The sequence below is a fragment of the Diabrotica virgifera genome, chromosome 2 (assembly GCF_917563875.1).
Source record: "Diabrotica virgifera virgifera chromosome 2, PGI_DIABVI_V3a".
Taxonomy (NCBI): Eukaryota; Metazoa; Arthropoda; class Insecta; order Coleoptera; family Chrysomelidae; genus Diabrotica; species Diabrotica virgifera.
In genome coordinates this window covers 69,385,103-69,409,450 of record NC_065444.1, presented here as the reverse complement: position 1 = coordinate 69,409,450, position 24,348 = coordinate 69,385,103, and the positions used below count along the sequence as shown (strand labels likewise).

General features: G+C 31.6%; 2 protein-coding genes across 9 annotated transcripts in view; one reads left to right on the top strand and one right to left on the bottom strand.

Moving 5' to 3' along the window:
• Positions 1–15,340, bottom strand: part of LOC126880076 (serine/threonine-protein kinase STK11) — a 63,225-nt gene extending 47,885 nt beyond the window's left edge. For both annotated transcript variants that reach the window (XM_050643739.1, XM_050643740.1), the window contains exons 1-2: positions 14,592–15,340; positions 2,734–3,040 (exon numbers count right to left, since the gene is read on the bottom strand). In XM_050643739.1, coding sequence (XP_050499696.1) covers positions 2,734–3,040; positions 14,592–15,025 — 741 coding nt within the window. In that variant the 5' untranslated portion in view covers positions 15,026–15,340. The remainder of the gene's footprint in view (positions 1–2,733; positions 3,041–14,591) is intronic.
• The window catches only part of LOC126880072 (glycogen debranching enzyme), a 124,430-nt gene that overhangs the window by 4,544 nt on the left and 95,538 nt on the right, over positions 1–24,348 (top strand). For 5 of the 7 annotated variants that reach the window (XR_007696394.1, XR_007696393.1, XR_007696392.1 and 2 more), the window contains exons 1-3: positions 15,791–15,984; positions 16,062–16,245; positions 18,414–19,889. Coding sequence is in view for 3 of the 7 variants with exons in the window: in XM_050643730.1 (XP_050499687.1) it covers positions 15,841–15,984; positions 16,062–16,245; positions 18,414–19,889 (1,804 nt within the window). In the remaining 4 variants the exon portion in view is untranslated. Of the gene's footprint in view, positions 1–3,109; positions 3,171–15,790; positions 15,985–16,061; positions 16,246–18,413; positions 19,890–24,348 lie in introns of those variants that run through there. The other 2 variants (XM_050643733.1, XM_050643731.1) reach the window with 2 other exon arrangements.

Sequence of the window (24,348 nt, the reverse complement as noted above, 5' to 3'; positions counted from 1 at the left end):
TTCGAATCCTGAGAAAACTAATTACTGAGAAAACTTAAGAATTTTTGAAAAATTTAAACGCAGAATGAAAGATTGCATTATTACCGATGGCCAAAAGTCCTTGAAAACTTCTATAACAGCGGTTCTCAATCTTTTTGAGTCATGTACCACCAAATATTTTTTTTATTTTTGGTACCACCTAACTGAAATACCTATTTAGCTAGGTGATCTAATTAACTATAATAGTGGTGCTGATTTTGGCTGTTCTTGCATTTTGTGTACCACCTCAAATAATGATATGTACCACCAGTGGTACATGTACCACAGTTTGAGAACCGCTGTTCTATAATGTTTATTTTAATCATTTACAGGGGTGAAAAAAAAAGAGAAAATTTAGAGTGGTCAAATATCTCATTCAAAAGAAATTTTTTGGATATTCTAAGGGACTTTCGGCCCTCGGTAATAATGTAATCTTTCATTTAGCGTTTAACTTTTTTAAAAATACTTATAATTTTTCCCAGGATTAGAAAAAAATGAATTCATTTGGGGCAACAAAGTCAGATTGTCAGTTGTGCGTGATACAACATTAGTATTCAATAATAAAATTATGAAATTTTTGGATAAACAATGACATATTTGCTAATTTTCTACCCTTTCAAGTGGCTTTAAGGGAGGGGGGAGGGTGATTAGAAAAATCCTAAAAAAACTGTATATATAGTATAGTACACGCTAATACTAATAACTAAAACCATGGACAAAAAATTTCTACTTTCTCTTGTAATTTACATCTCATTTTTGGCCCTTAACTAACTTTCAAAACTTTAAATTTGTATTCTCAACAATTAACAAAGGACTTGTGTTTCACAAAAGCTGTGATTTATTTAGCTTTTTTCATCGATTATAAAAAAACCGACAAATATTATATTCAACGATGCATCAGACAGGGATGTTCTATCCTCGCTGTTATTAAATATCCACTTGGATATACCTTTCAAACAGACTTGCAAGATAAGGAGTTTGAAGCGAAAATCAATGGTGAACTGATTAATACTATGCGATATGCTGACGACACTGTCATCGTTTTCGATAGTATTCAAGACCTTCAAAGATTGTTAAATTGCGTAAACATGACATTAAGAGATTATCTAAAAATAAATGTCGATATCTATATCCGAAGGGGAAATCGAAACGTCAAATAAACTTAATTTTAAAGCAAAATTGTGATTTATTCCCAAAAAAATAATAAAATACACAAAATTGATGATATTCAGCAGCCAACCGTACAACAATGCTTCACTACAGATAGATAGACAGAACACTGAGAAATTTAAATACGCTACCTACATTACAAAAAAACTACACCCAAGTAAAGAGATGTGGTTAAGAATAACGAAATCATTCTTCAGTAACCAGAACTTAAACTTAAAATTTCGTCAAAGAATGATCAAATGATTTCAAGATTTCAAAAATAAAAATACCGTGCATCATATATCAAAAAGTATTCGACCAAAAAAATTTTTAGACCCCTAGCCCCCAAAAAATTAAAACGTGTTTCATCGTATTTTGGCGACATCTTCGGTTCTGATTATCGTAGATACATACTTCTTTTTCCTTCCATTTTGTAGGATTTTTCATTGCCTATGGCATATTTTTTTTTCAAAATTTTATTTAATTAATTAATTAATTAAATAAATTTTTTTAAATTAATTTTTTTTTGTTTTTGAAATTATTAAACTTTGTTTAAAAAAAATTAGGTCGACCAAAATGCCAAAAAAATATATTATTTATTGGGTGTCAATTTATCTCTATGATTTCTTTTCAGATTTTTATAGGTAGGGCATCATGGTCAAAATAATGAAAAATCATTTTTCGCTATTTTCTTTAATGATGGTTTTGACTTCTGATTCAATTTTAAAATCATTCTTTGCCTTATTTTCCTTCAAATACATCCCAAAAAACACGTTGATAGAGATGTTCACATGTTGACTAAATGATGGCCATCATCTAGTAATCTAGTCAACATGTGAACAAGTCAATTTTGGGCTCAAACGGTACCTCGAGCAGATTACATGGGATATTTTGTACATCCCTGTTCAAGTTCACGAATTAAATCTACGTTTCAATGACCGATCAATTTTAAAGGGTTTTTACCCTTATATTTTTGTATTTTGGTGGTTAGCATGTTAACGCGTCAGCACTGATGATGACCTGTCATCCGATCGAAAACTAGTTCTGTGATGTAGCCCATTTAGGAAATTTTAACAAATATATCTTTTATAAGATAAATATAAAATATAAAATTCTTAGCTGTAAGTCAAAAAATGCGCAATAACTACCCCTTAAAATCCAACATTTCATTTACATACCCAACCGTTTTAAAGTAATAAACAAATCGTCAGTTTGTAAGAAAAATTTCAACACCCCCTATCTCGGAAATGAAGGATTTGCGAGCATGCATTATTTATAAAGCAAACTGCCATTAAAGTTTGTCACATTTATTGTGAAACACCCTGTATAAGAATTTCAAAAATGTTAAAAAAAAGAAATTTCGCGCCAAAAATTTTGGTCTAAAAATTTTTTTGGTTGAATACTTTTTGATGTAGAACAGTATAGTATTTTTATTTTTGGAATATCGCTGGGGGCATTTTTCACTATCTTAACCGGCTCGAGCTAGACCCTTTATCAGCCCCGGACATCCAAAGCCTGTTTAGCTTTATAAATAAATAAATAAATAAATAAGAAAATAAAACTTACCTCTGCGACGCCCAAATCACTTATCTTCAAATCCCCTTCAAGCGTAAGCAGCAAATTACCCGGTTTAATATCTTTGTGTACGACCCGCATGCTATGAAGATATTCCAGTCCATCGATGAGTTGTAGAAAATACCCATGAGCCTGGCTCTGTGGAAATTTTTTGTCTGGCGTCGATTCTAGCATATTTTGCAAGGATCCTACGCAGAATTCCATTATCAAATACATTTTCTGCTTTTCTGAATTATACAATTCGTCTACTAAATTAATTAAGTTTTTGTGTTTGAGCTTCCTAAGTAACGTGATTTCCCTAAAAAGAAATTTTAATGCACCAGGCGATATTTTTCATAACATTTAACAATAAATATATATTTTTTAGATACAGGACTAGAATGACGTCCCTTTTGACATGGATTATTGGAAATATTAGATCTCAACAAGTAAGTGCATATCATTCATTTGGAAGAAGAGGGTTACATCTCAAAATGTTAAAGTTTTCTTTATTGCATCAATACCTTCCCAATAATGACTTCTACTATGGAAAAATAGTTACATGTGTAAGTACTATAGTCTCCGAGAGATGGCAGATGTAACTCTTTGGTTTTCCCCTAACTTTCTCTACAAAACATTATTCGCTTTAGAGAATACCTTGGAATATAATAGAAAAAAATAAGTTAATTTAATTAAAAGGGTGATTTATTTTTGGGATAAAGAGTTATAAGTAAAGATATAACCATTTTTCTTAAAAGTTATAACACTAAAAGTGAACAGTATGTTCTGATAGAAGGATACTTTCTTAGTTGTAACTTATTTTTGGATAATTCATTATAAAAAAGAAGCAATTTAATGTGCGTAAAAAGTAGTTTTGTAAAATGTAACCTTATTCTTCAAAGTTATTTTGTTATAGGTATGTGAATTATCTTTTTTTGCATTGGGTAAATTATTATAAATTAAACTGTAGTATTATTTCAGGATTAATTTAATTGAACAACAAAACAAATGCTTGTTGTGTTTAATAGAGAAACGCAATGTTTTCCTGAATACTATTTAAGTTTTCACAAAAATTTGTAAAGAAAAACAATTACTATTATTGCTTTATGTTTCATTTTGTGTTATACAGGGTGTCCCGAAAAGATTGGTCATAAATTATACCACAGATTCTGGGGTCAAAAATAGATTGATTGAACCACACTTACCTATATACAATAGTGCACACAAAAAAAGTTACAGCCCTTTGAAGTTACAAAATGAAAATCGATTTTTTTTCATATATCGAAAACTCTTGGAGATTTTTTATTGACAATGGACATGTGGCACTTTAATGGCAGCATCATCTTAAAAAAAATTAAAGTGCAATTTTTGCACCCCATAAAAATTTTGTTCCTTTCAACCCCCCAAACTTCTGTGTACGTTCCAATTAAATTATTATTGTGGCAACATTAGTTAAACACAATGTTTTTAAAACTTTTTTGCCTCTTACTACTTTTTCGATAAGCCAGTGTTTATCGAAATATTTTCAATATTTGTCGAATCCACCACATATTTGTATATGGTTAAGTACGATTATAGACCTGTTAATAATCTGAAACTTTATTTATAATTTACATTTTTAGGTATATTTTGAAAAAGAAGCCGCATCTCGATAAAAGGTGACTTATCAAAAAAAGACTAGGAGGCAAAAAAGTTTTAAAAACACTGTGTTTACCTAATGGTACCACAATAATAGTTTAATTGTAGCGTACACAAACATTTGGAGGGTTTAAAGGAACAAAATCCCCATACATTTTTTATGTAAATGTATTTAAAAAAAAGCCGCATCTCGATAAAAACTGGCTTATCGAAAAAATACTAAGAGGCAAAAAAGTTTTAAAAACGTTGTGTTTAACTAATGGTACTGCAATAATAAATTAATTGAAACGTACACAAAAGTTTGGGGGGGTTTAAGGGAACAAAACCCCCATACATTTTTTATGTGTTGGACAAATTTCACTATAATTTTGTTATAAGATATTCCTTCCATAAGAATGATACATCTCCATTTTCAATAAAAAATCTCTAATAGTTTTCGATATATTGAAAAAAATCGATTTTCATTTTGTAACTTCAAAGGGCTAAAACTTTTTTATGAGCACCTTTGTACTAAGGTAAGTTAGGTTCAATCGAACTATTTTTGACCCCAGAATGTGTGGTATAATTTATGACCAATCTTTTCGGGACACCCTGTATAAGGGATACTTAATTAAGAGATATTTAATTAGTTTTTTTAATGTTTTATTAATTAATAAGTTTTATTAACTCATAATTGATAAATAATGGCATTTTTAATAATACTTTATTAATACAATTCATAAAATGTAACTTTATGAGCAAACATAATGTATTAAAAAGATAATATTTCTTTATTCAAGAAGGTTATAATATAACCTAAGTTTTTTTCTAAACCTGATATCTAAAAAAAGAAAATTCTTGTCAGAGCCATAAAAAGATCAGAAATCTATCATACTCAATCATTAAATCCTATAATATTAATAAACACTAAATAAATGAAATAAAATATGAATCTTAAAACCTTTCTACTAAAAAAGTGAAAATTCTTAGTTATAACCCTCTTCTTCCAAATGAACGATATGAATTTCTAAGGACCACTTATTTTATATTATAAGGTACAGGATAAAACTCTTGAACTTTCACATTCGTAAATTGAATGATAATAACTAATAACACTTCAATAAATATTTAAAATTGGTGTTAATTAACTCAACATTGATCTCTTAACATTTCCCTATTAATTCCCTTTCACTGCTTCAAGTTATTCTACCACCTCACAGCAATTGCATGACATAAGCTTGGAGAACCTTACTAATTTTATCGTGGATGCCCTGGTAAATTGGGCATCCCAGAGGCCATTGCTTTGGTGAAGCTGCCTAATTGTAAGATTAATGTCAAGTGCCTTCTTTATTTTGTTTAGAGAGGGCATTGTCATAATAGCTATATAAATTAGGTGGGGAACACATATTAGGACAAACGCATAAATATGCTCATACACAAGATTTGGAATGATGAAAAGATTCCTAGCTACTGGAAAGACAGAATTATATTATCCAATCTATAAAAAAGAAGATAAACTGAAATGCGAAAATTATTGTGGCATAACCATCTTGTACACAGCGTACAAAGTTTTTTACTTACATACTAAACAAACCGGCGTTATCTAACTGCCCCACGAACTACCTGGGCCCATTAATCCCAAGTACCTGCTGCCCCATCGCCGAGAAAGTTGAGGATTAAGTCTTAATGACCGGAAATTCCAAATTTGATTACAGTTGAAAGTAAGAATATAAATATTTTCAGTTATTCACTTCAGTTGCATGTACTACGGTATAGTGTCCGGTTTTGTCCGTTAGTGTTTAACTTTTAAATGGCGAATCCAACGACTATGTTTAGTCAAAGGAGAGAACTTTTATTAATAATTAATGAATATAAATATTCAAAGGCCCATGTCTCCAAAGATGGAAAAGTTAGATGGCGATGCATCAAAAAAGGGTGTCAACAAAAGTGTACACAAAGGATGGTGATGAAAATTACGTTATTCTTGAAAAAGCATCGGTGTAGCATAATCATGTCCAGATATCCACGTTGACCGGCAAATTTTTAGTAATTCTACAAAGAGGAAAGCTGTAGAAGATATATGTGAAAGACCTTTAAAGATTGTCCACAAGGAATTGAGGAAGGAAAATTTCAGCAATTTACCGCTGACGACGAAAGACATTTCTTGCGGTCGAAGAAATATCTATGCTGCAAGACAAAAATCGACATCATCATTGCCCAAGTCACAGGAAGAAGTTCTACAAGTGTTAGTGAACTTAAATTTAAAAACAAATACAGGTGAAAACTTTTTATTATCTACGAAAAATAATTGCGCAATTTTTAGTTGTTTCACAAATCTTTACTTTTTGTGTGATTTAGATCTTTGTATGTAGATGGAACTTTTCAATACTGTTCTAAATATTTTTGTCAGATGTTTACTATGCATGGCTACAAAAATGGTTTTTATGTTCCTCTAGTATTTTGTTTGTTACCAAATAAATCACAGCAATCGTACAAAAGTACTTTTGATACATTAATAACAATATGTACAGATTTGAATTTAAATTTCAAACCGAAGCGAATAATTTCTGATTTTGAAATAGCAATTCAAAATACAGCCAAGTTAGGGTGGCCCGACATTATTATTTTTTGTTGCAAATTTCATTTAACACAAAATTGGTACCGAAAAATTCAAAATTTAGGTTTGTCCTCGGAATATAAAAATCAAACTGTTATTGGAAAATATTTAAAATTGTTTTTCGGCATTCCCTATTTAGATCCAAATTATGTTGGTGACTTTTTTTCTAATGAACTTTTTAATATTACGCCAGAAGATGACAGAGTTTTGCAATTTTGTGATTACCTAGTTGATTATTATTATTTAACGGAAGAGTCAACATTTCCACCTTACATGTGGGCTTCAAATTCATCATCTCTAATATTTACTACAAACGCATGTGAATCATTTCACTCGAAATTTAACGAATGTTTTTATAAATCACATCCTGGCATATTTAAATTTACAGACATTTTGTTAAATTTTCAAGCAGAAGTATATGTGAAAATTAGAACTGCACATAGATTCGAAAAAAAACTTGATAAAACGGCAAAAAGAAAAGTTGATTTTATTGAAAATAGGCTAATATTACGTTAATCAAAACATTACTAAATTAGACTTCATTAAGTCAGTTTGCCATTATTATGCAGCAACTTTTAAAATCTAAAATATAGTGTTCACTCTTACTTATTTTAATCACTAATCAGACATTAGAATTAAGCATTGTTATTGTTTAACTGTAGTTTTTGTTATTGTATATAAGTTAATGTAGATTTATAAATAAACTTTATTCGATTATATTGTTATAGTTTCATTATTTAATCATTTCAAATTTTCGCTCATGCTTTGGGAATTGGGTTCCTTTTTGAATACAATAAAGTAAAACAAAAACTATATATGTTCACAAAAATATTATCTAAGTACCTAGGTAGCGTGGGGCAGTTAGTAGTCGCTTTTAATCCTACTATAGGTTTGTTCGTAGTACGATCCAATCGATCAGCAACCGTTGCCAACCGTCAGACGCAAGCGCGTTCGTAGTCTACGAACTCGAACTGTTAACTGCGCAGCGCTAACTGTTAACTACGCATGCGTCTGATGGTTGGCAACGGTTGCTGATCGATTGGATCGTACTACGAACAAACCTTATAAAACCGAACCCATTAAAATCTAGGTAACGTGGGTGAGTTCGTAGTCGCCCAATAAAACGACGCCAACAATTAACTGATAATATTGTCGGGATGTAAAACCAGTTTCCGACAAGGAAGATCTACAACTGACCAGCTATTCAAAGTGAAACAAATTCTAAACAAATCGTGGGGATACGATATTGGCATCCACAACATATTCAGATTTCAAACAGGCCTATGACTCAATTAATAGACACAAGTATTATACCCTATTCCACGAATATACGCCTGTTTTGGATTACTTCGACAACGAATATTTTACTGTGCAAAATAGGAAGTACGAAAGTAAATGGCGCTAATAATTATTCCAATAAACAACAATGTAATTTGCAATTTACTTTCGTTCTTCTTATTTTGCACAGTAAAATATTCGTTGTCGAAGTAATCCAAAACAGGCGTATGTTCGTGGAATGGCCCATATCAAATATTGCATGGCTTCAACATCCCCCAAAAATACACCAGATTAGTAAAAGCAACAATTGCCTCGTTAACAGCAACTGTTAGAATACAAAATTAGCTCACTGAGAACTTTTCAATAGTAAAAGGAATAAATAAGACACTAAAGCTATTCAACCTGACTCTCAAATATGTGTTAAGACAGATAAATAAAGGAAGAGCTAATCTCCTAACAGATAAATCTATACAGATTGCCACCTATGTCGATGACATCAGCATTATGTCTCACAGAACGGAAGAGGCGGCAGAACTGTATTAACAATAAAAATAAAGAGACCGGTCTAAGAATAAATATTCAAAAGACAAAAAAGCTAACACAGGGTGCTAGCGGAAACAGGGGCAGAGTTGAATTAGAGGATGATATTGAAACTGTAGAAAGTTCCACATATTTGTAAGTTGGATTAAACACGGATGGAACAGAAGAAGCAGAAATTCAAAGATGACTATTAAAGGGAAGAAAAGTTTATTTACTACTCACGGGTGTATACTCACCCATGTGTGTGTGTGTGTGTGTGTGTGTGTGTGTGTGATCCAGGTACGACCATGAACGCTACTAACTGTTCAAAGAGACACTGATCTCAGAATGAGTTAAACATTAGAGACTTCGATAGACTGATCATGTAGAGAGAATGGAGACAGATATATTGCCGAAAAGTGTCCTAGATAGTAAAATGCATGGCGTAGGCCAAAAGGAAAGCCACGAAAAAGGTGGGAGGATTAAGAGAAAAATCTGCTAGACGTGAGACCTGGAGAAAATCGGCGCGGGACCGGCAATGTTGGAGGCATAGTTTGGAGGAGGCCAAGGCTCGATTTGGAGCGCCATTGGAAGGAGAGAGGGAGAGGTAGTGAAAAAAGAGAAAGAGAGAGAAAGAAGAGAGAAGAGAGAGAGATAGAGGAAAGAGAGAGGAAGAGAGAGAGAGAGAGAGAGAGAAAAGAAGAGAAGGAGAGAAAGAGAAAAATCTGCATTTATTTCCGAGTGTATTTGGAATTTCTTTCCTACTATGTGGAAATTTCATGTTATTCTTTTTGTGCCATCTATGTTTTATAGTTAACTTCTTAGGTTGTCGAAGATTCCATACCTGGCACATAGTTCAGGATGTTAACAGCTTCTCTTATGTGATTTTGGGCTTTTTGTATCTTCTGTTGCCTTGGAAATTTGGCCTCATCCTGCTGAAGCATACATACATCATTCAGTTTTGTTTTCAACCATACTTTGCTTTTTTCTTTGTATGAGAGATCTTAGTTCGCTACTCAATGCCTTGGATTTGTTGACATAAATTTGACATGTATATTAATATTTTCTCCATCATCACTACTAGATATTTCCCTTAGTGGGACAAGTCTATTTTTGTGTTGAACATTCCCATGGTCTGCCAAATCCTTTTTGAAACATAACAGCCTTTGATTTATCTGGGCTTACAGCAATTTTTCAATGTATTTGCTAGTTTTCCAGATGATCTAATGCATTCTTTAGATATATTCTTGATCGGTTAGGGTTAAGACTTCTTGCTGCTATATGTGTCTGCAAGTACATATAGTGCCCTTGAAAGATGTGAATCCCATTCACTGTGATAGCCCAGGGCCCAATTGTTCCAGTTTAAGAAAGGACTTGTTTTATCTGAACTCTGTTAGCTAAGTATGAAGACATGTCGTCTTACTCTATTCATATAGGCCCATTTTGTGAATGAGCCCTTAGTGCTTCAATCTGTCAAATGTTTTTCACTGTATGGTTGTGACAGTATCTTTGTTCTGGTTGAATCCCTGTGATGTATTCTGTCAACTGTAGCACTTGTAATTCATATGAATCTTATGATCTAAATCCAAATTGTGTGATATAATTCCAATTAACCCTCTCAGTAATCTTGCTTATTAATGACAATACAATGATAGGTTTATAATTTTTATGAAAGGTACCATTTTTTTCCATGCACTCTATTAACCAGATATTCGCGGTGTGCAAGTACTTGGAAAGGGAAACGAGAAACGACCGTGCGCGAGTCGCGGAGAAATATTGGAACTATCTTAAATAATTCATATTGTCAACTGAAATTGTCAAATTGACGTATATTTCATACCTTCTGTCATTGACGCAGAAAAATTATATATTGCTCCACAATATTGATATGATATGCAATTATTATATAAAGGTAAATTTAATTAATTGTATTTTGCTTGCAGTACTGCATTTTAATAACTGATTTTATTTACTACATACAATTGTTTACGTTTGCTAAACATAACCTGCATCTTATTTTTTCTTCTTATTATTTTTTTGGACTATGGTCTTGACAATTATCCAGCAACCAGGACTAATATAATTGGCCAATATAATTAAAAGTGCGAATAAAAGTACAGAGCGTAGAAATAGAGGTCGCTTTGCCGAACTTGCACGATCCCAATACCCTCTCTGATTATTTGCTATTCCCAAACTTGGTAAATTTGGTAAATAGGACAATTTGTTCTAGGACCTGCCTTGTACATTAAATTAACAACAACAATTAACAATAGCATGAATTTTAAATAATGGATGCATATTTAAATGTTCACATGATTGGTAGACATAAATAACAACAATTAAAAAAAATCTTGTTACAATGTTTTTATAAATATAATTACATATTACTTAGTACTTAATAATTAAGGAAATACTTAATGTGAATTTCAGGTAGTTTATACTTTTTAATGCATAAATTTAAAGGTCAACATACATTTAGTTTTACATTAATAATTTTATTAGAAAAATACTTCTTATTTTTTGTTTTAACCTTTAAAATTGAGTTTTTCTAAGGAACATTAACAGGTGCAAGAATGAAATGAGCCCATCTTACACAAGACCTACCTTGATAATAATTTTACGTTTATAAAATATTGTTTGTCACACCTATACTATCCATATTAGCCACTACAATAACCTAATGATACCATTTAGACTAACAGCACTAACTTTTATCATGTCTTGGTTTCCGTTTCAATTTTTGACATTTTTTATTTAAGATATTTTTTGTATAGCTTTCTTCAAACTTTTCCTAGATTATTCTTATTTTTATATGCTTTTAGTTGCCTTATAGCTACTTTCTTGATACCTCTCTCTGTTCTGTAAGTGCACAAATCACTGTGGCCTTATCTTTTTACAAATAGTACTTTTCTGTACACGTCTATTCACTAGCAATCAAACCATTACCAAACATAAAGGTATGAACACATAGAAAGCCAGTAAACCAGCACGCTATTGCTGGTGCTGACCATTGCTTATTTTCAGCGCTTTTTTGCTTTTATGTGGACACGTAAACAGCTGGATATTGTTATCAGTTTATTCAAAATTTTTTAGAGGTGCAAGATGTTGTTGGATTCCGAAACTGAAGATGATATGTTTTTATTAGAAAATGCATACTTAAAAATTTTACATAGAGGGACGGTTGGAGTGCATGAAATTAATTTTAAATGGCGGGAATTCGAGGAGTACCTTCATCTATTTCCGCAGCTAAAAATGGACAGTCAGAGATTCTTTAGATACATGAGTATGAAGTTGGACATATTTGATTACATCCTGAGTAAAACGGAAGAAAATTTATCAAAAAAGCTGATAAATGCTCCTATAATCTCAAATATTGTGTAAATGCACTTAAACAAACACTCCCAAATATGACTATCAACATTGTGTTTTCTTAATGTTTGGATAGTTTTCCATAATTGGAATTTTCCACAATTTGAAAACTTTTACAGTATGACAAATAGAGCAATTATTATGGCTAACTAAGACTTTTAGTCATTAGTGCAGTAGACAAAAAGTAGATATATTACATTAACACATTGTATGCGGGTGTCCGATCCTAAGACTTATACTCATGACAGACAAAAAAATACATATTTAAAATGTGTATAATCAATGGCATACATGTGCATCGTCCGCACATTGGTGAAGGCATCATGTGGCTCACATGTATGCCATATGCATGGAATGTGTTAATATGATGCAATAAACAATATTTTCATAAAATCTGATGTATTGTAAATATTTCTAGTTTCATTCCTATTATGCTATATCTAGTTTCATTCCTTCTTGTGGAGACAATTTTTTTATTTCTATGTTTTATGCTACATCATTAAAAAATACATACAACCCTTAATTTTCACCCATCTATCACCAATGATATTTATGAAATTTCATGTGCATATTCGGTAGGTTTGAGGTCTGGATTGCTTATCAGAAATCATTAAGTCGATTCAACTTTTTTCATACATAATATTTTTGAGTATTTTTTTTTGTTTTCTGTTAATTTTTAGTTATTGAACTTTGACACGTTATTAACTAGTTGACTGTCGATAAGAATGTGGAGAGTATCGGAAAAACCGGTACTACTTTATTACTAATATGTCATACCGTCATACTGCGCACTTGACTCAAGAGTTGAGTCATCAGTCTGTAAGTGGAAACTGTTGTGACTCAACTCTTGCCTCATCAGCATTCAACATTCAATGAGTTAAATTCTATGATAATACGAAGTACGAAAAAAAAATTACTAAACAAACAGAACAAAAACTAAATCACAGGAGGAATCCAAAACCACAATAATAAGTATTTTCATCCTTTGATAAATTTTAAAAGTTTTGGCATCAGAACAGAAGTAAACAGTATAAGAAATTTTAATAGGCCTGGATCCCTGTACCAAAAAAAAGTTGATTAACGGCAAGTTAAAAATTTGTTAATAGCTTAACAGTGTCTCGTCAGACAAACTTTGATGTATGGGAACACTGGAACAGGGGAAGTCTTAATTGTGGAACAGATTAAAAATTTGAAATGTCAGACTAGGAAAGAGTCTTATGTATTTTGTCAGACAGAACTTCCAATTGATTTATTACCCTTTCATTAAACTCTCATGCAAAAATCAGACTGGTATTTATCACCCACTGGGCATTTTAATAAGTCCTACACGTAGAACATGTCAAATGACAGGAGTTGTGACAGGTGATAAATAGCAATCTGATTTTTGCATGAGAGTTTAATGAAAGGGTAACAAATCAATTGGACAAAATTGAACAACAATTCTGTCCGACAAAATACATGAGACGTTTTCATAGTCTGATGTTCCAAATTTTTAACCTGTTCCATAATTAAAACTTCCCCTGTTCCAGTGTTCCCGTACATCAAAGTTTGTCCGACTAGACACCGTTAAGCTATTGACAAATGTTCAGCTTGCTATTAATCATCTTTTTTTTATACACGGGATCCAGGCCTAATATGATTTGAAACAAAATAACAAGTGATTTATTTCTTTAAATTATAGCAATAGTATTATATTAGATTCCTAGTAATGTTAGAGACAGAGTGACAAACATATAAAGGCACAAATACAATAACGAGTTAGCTCTCTTCGGAAAGGAAAATCTAGTCAGATATATTAAAGGCCAATAGACTCAGATGGCCAGGGCATGTCGATGGCTTAAAGCACACTTATTGTATGTCCGTGCATATACTTTTTGAGAAAATCAAGTTTGAATGTTTAAGCTCTTGTAGTACAGCGCTATAGCACACAGTTTTGAAATGTCATTTACGCCACACCAAACGCGTTAGACATACAATGTCTGTGCAGGATGATAGACTGTTATGAGGTCATCAAGGTACAGTGCATAACTTAATAATAGAAAAAAATTGACATACAATAAGTGTGCTTTAAGCCATCGATGTGATATGCAGTAACGACAATTGCCTTATAAGCAACGTGTTTTTGGGGTATGACAGATGGGAGAAGGTCTGTAGAATGGCCTAGAAAAAGGTGGAAAGATGCAGTCAGAGAAGATCTGGAGAAAATGGAAGTGAGACGATGGGAAATAGTGGCACAGGATCAGCAAACATGGAAGGCAATAGTAAACACGGCAAAGACTCAAGAAGAGTTGTAACGATATTGATGATGATGAAGAATGTGTTGGAATTCTTCTTTTTAAATTCCCTTAGAATTTATAACACATAAAAGCATTGATTACAATTGACTAATGCCTGTTTTCACTATTGTAATGGCTTAATTGTTTGGGGTAAATAGCAAGGCATTAAAATGTAATTATTGTTTTGATATTACCTTTGTACATTTTGTTCACCATTTGGTATCCTACGTAATTTTTTCTGTTTTAAAATTTTTACAGCCCTTCTACATAACGTTTCAGAGTCCAACATCTCCTTCACTTTGCCGTAGGCCCCTTCCCCGAGTAAGTCCCCCATCACATACTTCCCCACAAGCTTAAGTTTTCGTTTCTTCTTCTGATATATAATTTGATCACTGTCAACTCTATGAAAAAAAATTGCAATATTAACGTTCTCAAGATCATCGTCAAAATCGGCACCATCCGTTTCATTTATACAAATATCTTGGGCTTCTTCACTTTCAACAGGATCTGATTCATTTTCTGCACTATATATAAAATTACCTAACTCTTTTTCTTGTTCTGCAATATCTATACTTTCACTATCTACACTTTTACAATTACTCACATTCCGCATTTCACTGCTCATCATATATTTTTTATAATTTTTTAAAAATAACTATTTAATTATTTTTTGAAATCTCTTAAAGCATTTTTGACATTTGTTGCCATATTTTCATTAACAGCTGTTTTTAATGTTCACGTTGGCACCATTGTCTATTACGTAATTTTTAAAATAAATCATTTCTGAACTATTTGTAAATGAAATATATTTAGCTTTATCAAACTTCGATAAACACAATGTAAATAAAATAAAACAGCAAAAATTATATTATTAGTTTAAGTTTATCAAGGATATTACATTTTTAAATAATATAATAAGGCATTTTTTTACGAACTGACATATTTAACAAAAATATCAAGTTGTTTACTTTGCCGTTAATTTTTAAATATGTCAAAATAAGTACAAATAGATAATTATTTTAATTATTTGCATTAAAGAATTATTAACTTTTTAATATATTTTTTTGAAATATGTTTCAAACTCAGAAGTTTATTTATTTGATTTTTGAAAATTTAAACTGTCACTTGTCATATCAATGTCACCTTGAATTAAGTAATGTCACACAACACACACCACACACTGGTAATGTTTTGAATTTAAAAAGGTTTGTTTTATTATGATTACTTTAATATTTTTTATAATTCATTTCCAAATATAGGTATTTGTAAGATAAATTGTTTATAAATAAAAGTCACTGCTATTAATGTTGAGTGTTATGAATGCTATTAACCTATTATGTATTATCTCACTTGACCTATGCCATTTAATTAAGATTTTAAAAAATAACAAATTTACTGGAAAATAAGCCGGAGAGACTATCAACAGTTTGCATTTTGAGAAATATGCTTTGGTTAATTGTTAGGTTTACGTTTTATGGTGTTATATTTGTGATACAGTTGACTTGCTCTATAACTTGTGAACTTTTCCGCTTGACATCACTATGGGTGGTTCTAGGATTATTAACTATATCAGATGGCATAAATACTGTAAGCTGTTATTTGATCCCATTTCTTTTCTAACCGGTTTTAGTTATGATTGTGTTTTAACTTAGTTTTTGTTATAGGCTGTCAGCAGTACATCACAAGAAGAAGAGAAATCTGACAAATCCAGCAGCAATAAACCCAAGCAACAGTTTAAAGGTGGCAAAGTTCGACAGAGGCCTAAAAAACTTAACGAAGATCCCACATTTAGTACAAGTTTATCAACCCCCATTGAAGATATAATAGAGGAAACAATCAATGAAGAAGGTAACATATTATGAATAGAATCAAAACAATTTGAAATAAAAATAGTGTGTAATTGCTTAAGTAGTCTATGAAGTAAAAAAAGATAAAACAGCTTTTAATATACCTTGATCCATATTTAAAACATTTGCCAGTATTTCTTTTGTTCATTTTTTTAAAGCTTATATTTAAGTGCTTAGTGATTCTCTCTTTATCCTATGGCGCTATAGCACAAGTCAGGCTCGGGTCTAGCATCTGCCTCTAAGTATCTATGTCCCTGGCTGCTCCCCTCCAGTTATCCACTCTCAATATCTCTTTAGTATCAGTTCTCAGTTTATCTCTCTACCTCTTGGTCTTCCTACTGGCTGACATCCCACCATAGTTCCACTAATGTTCTACAAGGCATTCTGTCATCCATTCTTATAAGGTACCCTGCCCAGCACAAAATTTGTATTTTTGCTAAAGAGGGTTCTTTGTAATATTGATACAACTCGTGGTTGAACCTTATTCTTTACATACCATTGTAGTAGATGGGTCCCAATATCCTTCTCAATATCTTTCTTTCAAAAGTATTCTTCCTCTTTATAAAGCAGTTCGGCTTGTTCATTGGCGGATTGATACCTCTATTCTGTGGTACTGTAACTGTATGGTTGTCACTCCATCTTTTGCAAGGTCGGCCTGTACTTCTACCTATTGGTGATTTATCTGTTGCTATTTTGACCACACGTGCCTCCCCCATTCTACTTTAGTGTCCATTAGTTATACACTCTATGTTACATTTTTTTCTAATGTCTTCACTCCTTTTTCGATCTCTCAGCATATTTCCTGTAATTCTTCTCATAGTACTCTCATCTTTGCCGTTTCCAGTAGTCTTTGTGTTGTGGCTGTATTGGCTCTTGTTTCTGATGCATATGCCATTAGGTATTGGTCTTACACTGGTCTTATAAATTCTTTACTTCATCTCAGTGTTAACATGTTGGTTTCGCCATACTGTGTTATTAACGCATTCTGCCAGCCTTTTTGCTTTTTGTGCTTGATTTCTCACTTGTTTAACCAGGTCTCCACAGCTGGACAATGTAATTCCGGTATTTTTATTTCCATTACTTGTTCAATACTGATGCCATCAATATGTCTTCAAAAGTATTGATAAGGCTTATTGCCTTTTCTGTCATGATCCATGTTTCTAGTGCTTAGTGTTTACTCAAATTATTATTTACATGGTAGCTTAAAACCTATGAAGTTCTATTGTGGCAGTAGGGGAAAAAGTGTACTTTAGATTTTGACACAATTTTACCAAATTTAAAGGTGTATTGTGAAAAGTAATTCCAAAAAATAATTAAGGGTCAATAAAGTCATGATTTTACTTTCATTACTTAAAAGAGTTGAAACATATACTTAAGGTGCTAGTACACTTTAAAAGACCAAAAATAAGCATGTTTTCAAGATTTTTTTTCTCAGAACCTTTATTAAAAATGAACATAAAACTTTTTACATATTAATATCTAACTCTCAGAGAATACAAAAAATATATCTTTTTTCATTTATGCACGTACACTAATATTGTAGAGGATGCCAAAGTCAAGGCCACGAAAAAAAGTAGTTCCGATAGCGGATTGTTAATCTCAGGATTGGGATCTCTGAAACAAAAAAAAAAACGTACGGCATTTGAAAAAGAAAGGTTTTTTACGTGACAATTTACCACTGTTAGTGAAAAATTCCGCAAAAAGAAGATTTTACGGAAATTTGAAAAATTTTTGTTAAAAAATTGCCCGTTTTTCTTCAGTTTTTCATGGTTAAAAAATATTTATTTTTTATTTTTGGTAAAATTGTGGTAAATTGTCACGTACGAAACCTTCCTTTTTTCAAATGCAGTACGATTTTTTTGTTTCAGATATCCCAATCCTGAGATTAACTCTTCACCATCATTTTTCGAGGCCTCGACTTTTGCGCCCTCTACAATATTAGTGTACGTGCATAAATGAAAAAAGATATATTTTCTGTACTCTCTAAGAGTTAGATATTAATTAATCTGTAAAAACTTTTATGTTAATTTTTAATAAAGGTTCTGAGAAAAAAATTCTTGAAAAAAATGATTATTTTTGGTCTTCTAAAGTGTACTAGTACCAAATTTTGCACAACTTTTATTCATTGTCTCTATTTTACGCAATAAACTGTTTCATATTTTGTTTCAGCAGTAGCAGTTAATAAGAAAAAAGGAAAATCATCCAAAAAGCAAACTGAAGAATTGCCAGTGAAAAAGGAAAAACCCACAAAAGATCTAGATGATGACATAGGTTATTCATTTTTCAAAGTTAAAACTGTTTCCAAAGGAAATCCAGAAGCCAAGCCTAAGAAACAAGTTTCTGTTGACCTAAATGAAGATAACACAGCAGATGATATAGGTTTCTCATTTTTACCTGTCAAAGAAAAAGGCAAAAAATATAAATCTAAGAGTAATCCAGAAAATAAAGACCAAGAACTGACTTTAAACGCAGTGGTAGATCAGACACTGAGGAAAGCTAAATATGATACATCAAAGCCGTCAATAATAGAACATTACAAAAAGAGAACAACTGACAAAGCTTTTTCCAAAAAGGCTGCAACAAAATTTGAAAGTCCTTCAGTATCTACAATCGTAGAAAAGAGATTGTTGTATGAAAGCAAACTTAAAAGTGAAACTAAGGAGAGCAAAAAAGTTACATCTTCTATTTCCTTTGCTAGCATAGTCAGTAATGCTACTGACGCCCCTTCAGGTTCTGATATTGAACAAAATTCCCAGTTACTAAATGGACCTAAGCCTGATATTCAACAGCATATCTTTGAGTCTTTAGAGTCAGTAAAATCTAGTGCTGAGTCCGTAGAAGTAATTGATGATAGCAATTCTGAATATCAAAACAGTCAATCCACCAATTTTGAGACAATCAAAGAAAAATTAAATACTTTACTCGATGAGGATTCTGATTTTAATCAAACTCAAATAGAGCAATCAAATGTATATGAAATAGATCAATCTTCAAAGCATTCTTCTGTATATATTGTAGGAAGTAACGAGGTATTGGAAGAATCATCCTCCACACAAGATTCTTATATTGGTCATACAGGTTTTGAACAAGAACCTGAACAAACATTCAGTCAGAAAACTCTAGAAGCTTCTATAGACAACAGATTTATAACAGATGCCAGTATATTAGAAAAAAGTACATCCACTGAAGCTTTTCTTAGTTTTGAAAGACATATCGAATCACAAGATCTAACACACAGTCTTGAATCCAGTAATTATTATCAAAATAATTATTCACAGTTAAATTTTGACAATCAACTTCAAAACTCTTCAGAAAGCCATATTTCTGATTACAGCTATTCCCAAAATCAACAGTCCCTAAGCTCAAGCGACTTTTCTAGAGACTACAATTCTACAGACCATTCCTTTACAGAACTAGTTGACAATTGTGCTATTGCAGAAACCTATCAAACAGATACTAATTATTTTCAGTCCAATAGTGAACTGTCCCAGCAATTTGAAAGAGTTGTTAGTAATCAGTTTATCTCTACAGAAAGTTTTCATTCAACTTCACAATCATCATTTCAAGAGTTGGTGTATGAAAATCAGAATTTGGTGACTGAAAATAATTTGGAGAGCAGTGAATATATCGAAAATTCAACCAAAGGTGAGTTTTTACATACTCTCATTGTATGAAATACCATATTTTCTTTATCAGACTAGGACTTTTATGTTTCATGGCTAAACTAGCACTGAATCTTGTCCCAAGATAGTATCTGTGTAGGTGGCATTAAGCATTAAGAGCGTAGGCGCAAAATTTCGGCTCTAATGCTTTTTTAAATGCATTCATTTTTTTCGAATCCTGAGAAAACCAATACTTAAAGAAAGGTTTTTTAAGATTACATTATTACTGAGATACCGAAGTTCCTGAAAACTTCTATATAAGTTACAGGAGTAAAAAAAAAGAGAAATTTTAGTGTGATTTTTAATTTCAAATTATCTCATTCAAAAAAAATTTTTGTTTATTCTAAGGGGCATTCGGCCCTCGGTAATACATAATGTAATATTTCATTCTGCATTTAAATTTTTCAAAAATATTTATTAGTTTTCTCATGATTCGAAAAAAAAATGAATGCATTTAAAAAACATTGGAGCCGAAATTTTGCGCCTATCCCCTTAACAAAAATATTCCATAAAATAAAACTAAAGTTTTTATATTGGCAAAAGTAGAGATAGATAACCACCTGTCTTTACTTTTGCCAGCATATAGTTTTGGCAAAACATATGTATACATATGTTAGTTTTGGCAAAAGCAGAGATAGGTACTCATAAGAAAAATAATTTTTATTGTCGGTAACCACCTGTCCTTACTTTTGCCAATATACAGAGTATAACAAAAAGGCAGGTCATGAATTAAATCACATTCTGGGACAAAAATAGTTCAATTGAACCTAACTTACCTTAGTACAAATATGCACATAAAAAATTTACATCCCTTTGAAGTTACAAAATGAAAACCGATTTTTTCCAATGTATCGAAAACTATTGGAGATTTTTTATTGAAAATTGACAACTGGAATTCTTATGACAGGAACATCTTACATTCCAATTAAATTTTTATTGTGGTACCATTAGTTAAACACAATGTTTTTAAAACTTTTTGCCTCTTAGTAGTTTTTCGATATGCTAGTTTTTGTCGAGATATTTTGAAGATTTGTAAAAGCCAACAAATATTTTTAAATGGTTAAGTAAGAATATAGACACCTGGTAATAATATGAAAATAATATTCTCATATCAGGTAGAGATAGCCTCCTGTGCTTTTATTGAAGGAGCTAAAATCAACCTCACAATAATGGACCTTTTGGGAATAAAAATTGGTCGGAAAATATCTACAAAGCTCATATTGACCAAGCTAATAGAAGGATCACCGAGACATTGAAAGAGGGTAGAATTATGAAAAAAAAAAGCTTTGATCGACATTTGATTCTGGTCACACTTCTCAAAATCTAAGATATACTTGAAAATCCTATAAATTTTTAGATTCTCAGCATATAAGAGGAATTGTAAGAAAGCTAATTCAGATTTTATGTAATTGATGAATATGTTACGTAAATCGTTCAGCTAGACATAGGGAATGTACATTGAGATAAGTGTGGCAACTACACTCTCTTGATGGCAATATGGTTGTTAGCATTAAGAGGCATTAACCTCAAAATTGACAATTCATTTCGGCTGACACAAATACCTAAACGTTAAAACATGACAATGTAGTTGCTAACTATTTTTGGCCTTCATCTACAGCTTTTGAACTGAGTAGAGAGTTGTGGAAGAGTTTGCTATGGAACTCTAAGGACCTCATTGCCTTCTTTATGTATGAATAGAAAACAAAAAAGTTGTGACTGGCTAATTGACACCCAAGTCTATGCCATAAAACAAAAAAAAATACTATTTTTGGCCTTAGGGAATGGAAAAACTGTGTTTGTTTATTTTGAAATTAGTTTTTAAATAAAAAATATTTTAAAAATTAAAAATTATTAACTTATTAATCATAATCTTTGTTTTTGATTTATTTATGGACAGCCTTGCTTCCAAACTCACTCATTCTATTCGTTCTAATAGCTCTATTTCACCAGAAACTAGTACTCAAACCGAAGCTTCAAATAACACAGGTAAGCGCAGTTGCCACAATTATCTCAATGTATATTCCCGATGTCCAGCTGAACGATTTACATACTGTGTATTCAAAATATAAGGCACAAAGTGGCAACCTTGAGGTACTCCTGATTTTACTAAAAATTCACGAGATTGGAAATTTTTAATGTAAGATATCTGCCTCTAAACTGTCTCTTCTAAGGTATAGTTTATGTAAGGTTGGTGTATCTTTATACTGGTCGTCATTTCCTGAAAATTTGTTGAGCACTTCGATGTCTTTGATTATTTCTTTTCTGTTCTTCTTCAGGTGCCTTCTCCTACCGAAAATCAGCAACTATTTCTTTTTTGTTCGTTATGATAAATTCTATCTCATTTTTGTCACTGCCATCTGGGCCTATCCTATCAAAAAAACAGTTTATCATAGAAAATTCTGTATTATTTTCTCGTCTTAAATATTTATTGCCATTCGGACATAATAATCCCTGGGTTATTTAAAATAGCTAACATGGTTATCTAACACTCTATTAAGATTTTTTATTTGATCAAATTTGAACAGAGTAAATAATATTTTTTTATTACTTAAATTATTTATATAATGTCCTATCCTTATCATTGTTTATGTTTACATGCTGTAAATAGTTTGGCGTCAGACATGATATCAACATTTTAAACACCTTCAATAAATATAGCATCATGCAGTACAGTATTTAGATCAGTTTGCAAATTATATTATATTGTAATTATATTTAGAGAAAGATTTGTATCGTCCTTATTCTAACATTCCTCCAGCATTACTGGTCTTTACATCCTGCTATATTTTGTGTTTCCTACATCCTATATTCCACTACTTGTCTTTTTAAAATTTAAACTATCGTAATTTTTATTTTCCTACAAATTGGGTAGAAGTTATTATATTCTATGAGTTAATTCTTGAACTACAGCAGTCTGGTTACAAACATGAGTTCTCCGTATTTCATAAACCTGCCCATACTGATACAACCATATACAAATCATCATCCCATCATACACAACATAAAGTAGCAGCCTACCATACCATGTTACATAGATTGACAGAAATTCTCATGTCAAAAAATAACTTCATAGAATTGAACATCATTAAACAAATAGCAGTAAACAGTGGATGCAACGAACAAACAATTGACAAAATATTAAACCAAAAACTGCATAAGAAAGCCCTGAAATTAGTATTCCGACTACCACAGAAAATACCCAGTAGGTACTTTATGCTCTATCACATATACAGGCAAGATATCAACAAAAATAACCAAACACATAAAAACGCTGGACGGAAGGGCCGCCCGAGAACTTTATCGTACCGATCTATTATCGTTATCGTACTAGATACTGGCATTCTATAAAAATAACAAAGTTACTCGTTATTTTGATATTTCAGAAACACCTTGTATACTTGAAAATATTTTATGGTTCTACGCATCATTAATTCCCGCATTTGAGAAAATGTTCGGGGACACACTATAGATTATTGCATAAATCAATAGAATATTAGTCATACTTTCATTTCAAATTAGTCCATTTTTCTGAGAAATTAATAGTTTACAATATTTGCATTTTACTGCATGGATTGTAATGAAATTTTGGGAGTAGTCCAAAGCCCAATCTCCTAATTAAAAGTCTATCCTATATACTATGGCGCTTTTATCATGGGGGCGGTTCTTACCACTTCTCGGGGATAGAACATTTTTATTTTCGAATTGCATGGAGCAAAAGGAAGAATTTTAAAAAAATTTAAAAATGCGCTCTATAATTTGATCTTATTTTTTTCACCCGTCCAACTTTTTGAAAGTAGAAATAACACTATATTAAGAGGAAATTGCAAAAGAAAAACAATGCATTTAAATTCTGGTGATTGAGGGGTTAAATGTATGTACTTCTCATTTTTCCTTAAAGTACATTAGTCATATATTTTTTTGCACCATATCTCGCTTAGTTTGAATGTAACCGACATTTAACGGTGCTCGTTTTAAAGGCCTTTTCAAACACTACAAAAGCATGAGCACTTTGAGCATGCACCAAAAAACAAACTCTTTTTACCTACCATATCTCTTTTTGTATAATAAATAGAAAATTTACGAAGGAACGAATCTCTTTGTTATTTATAATTAAAAAAAAATGTTATATAGTGTTTTTAGTTTGATGCATAGTTTTTAAGGTATTCACAAAAAAACCGTCCGAAAACGTGTCATTTTTAAATGAAAATGACCAATTTTCAACTAGGCATAACTCAAAAAGTATTGAGTTCTCAAAAAAAAGTATAGATCAGTTTTTGCTTAAAAATAGGTTCTCTAGCCACTTCCATGCTTATTTTGACCAATAAATTTTCCACCCCCTTGAAGGGGTGGGAATTGCCCCAAGATAAAAGCGCCATAGTATATAGGGTAGATTTTGTTTCTTGAGCTATTCCCTACTTACTGTGAAAATATCAAGTACATCG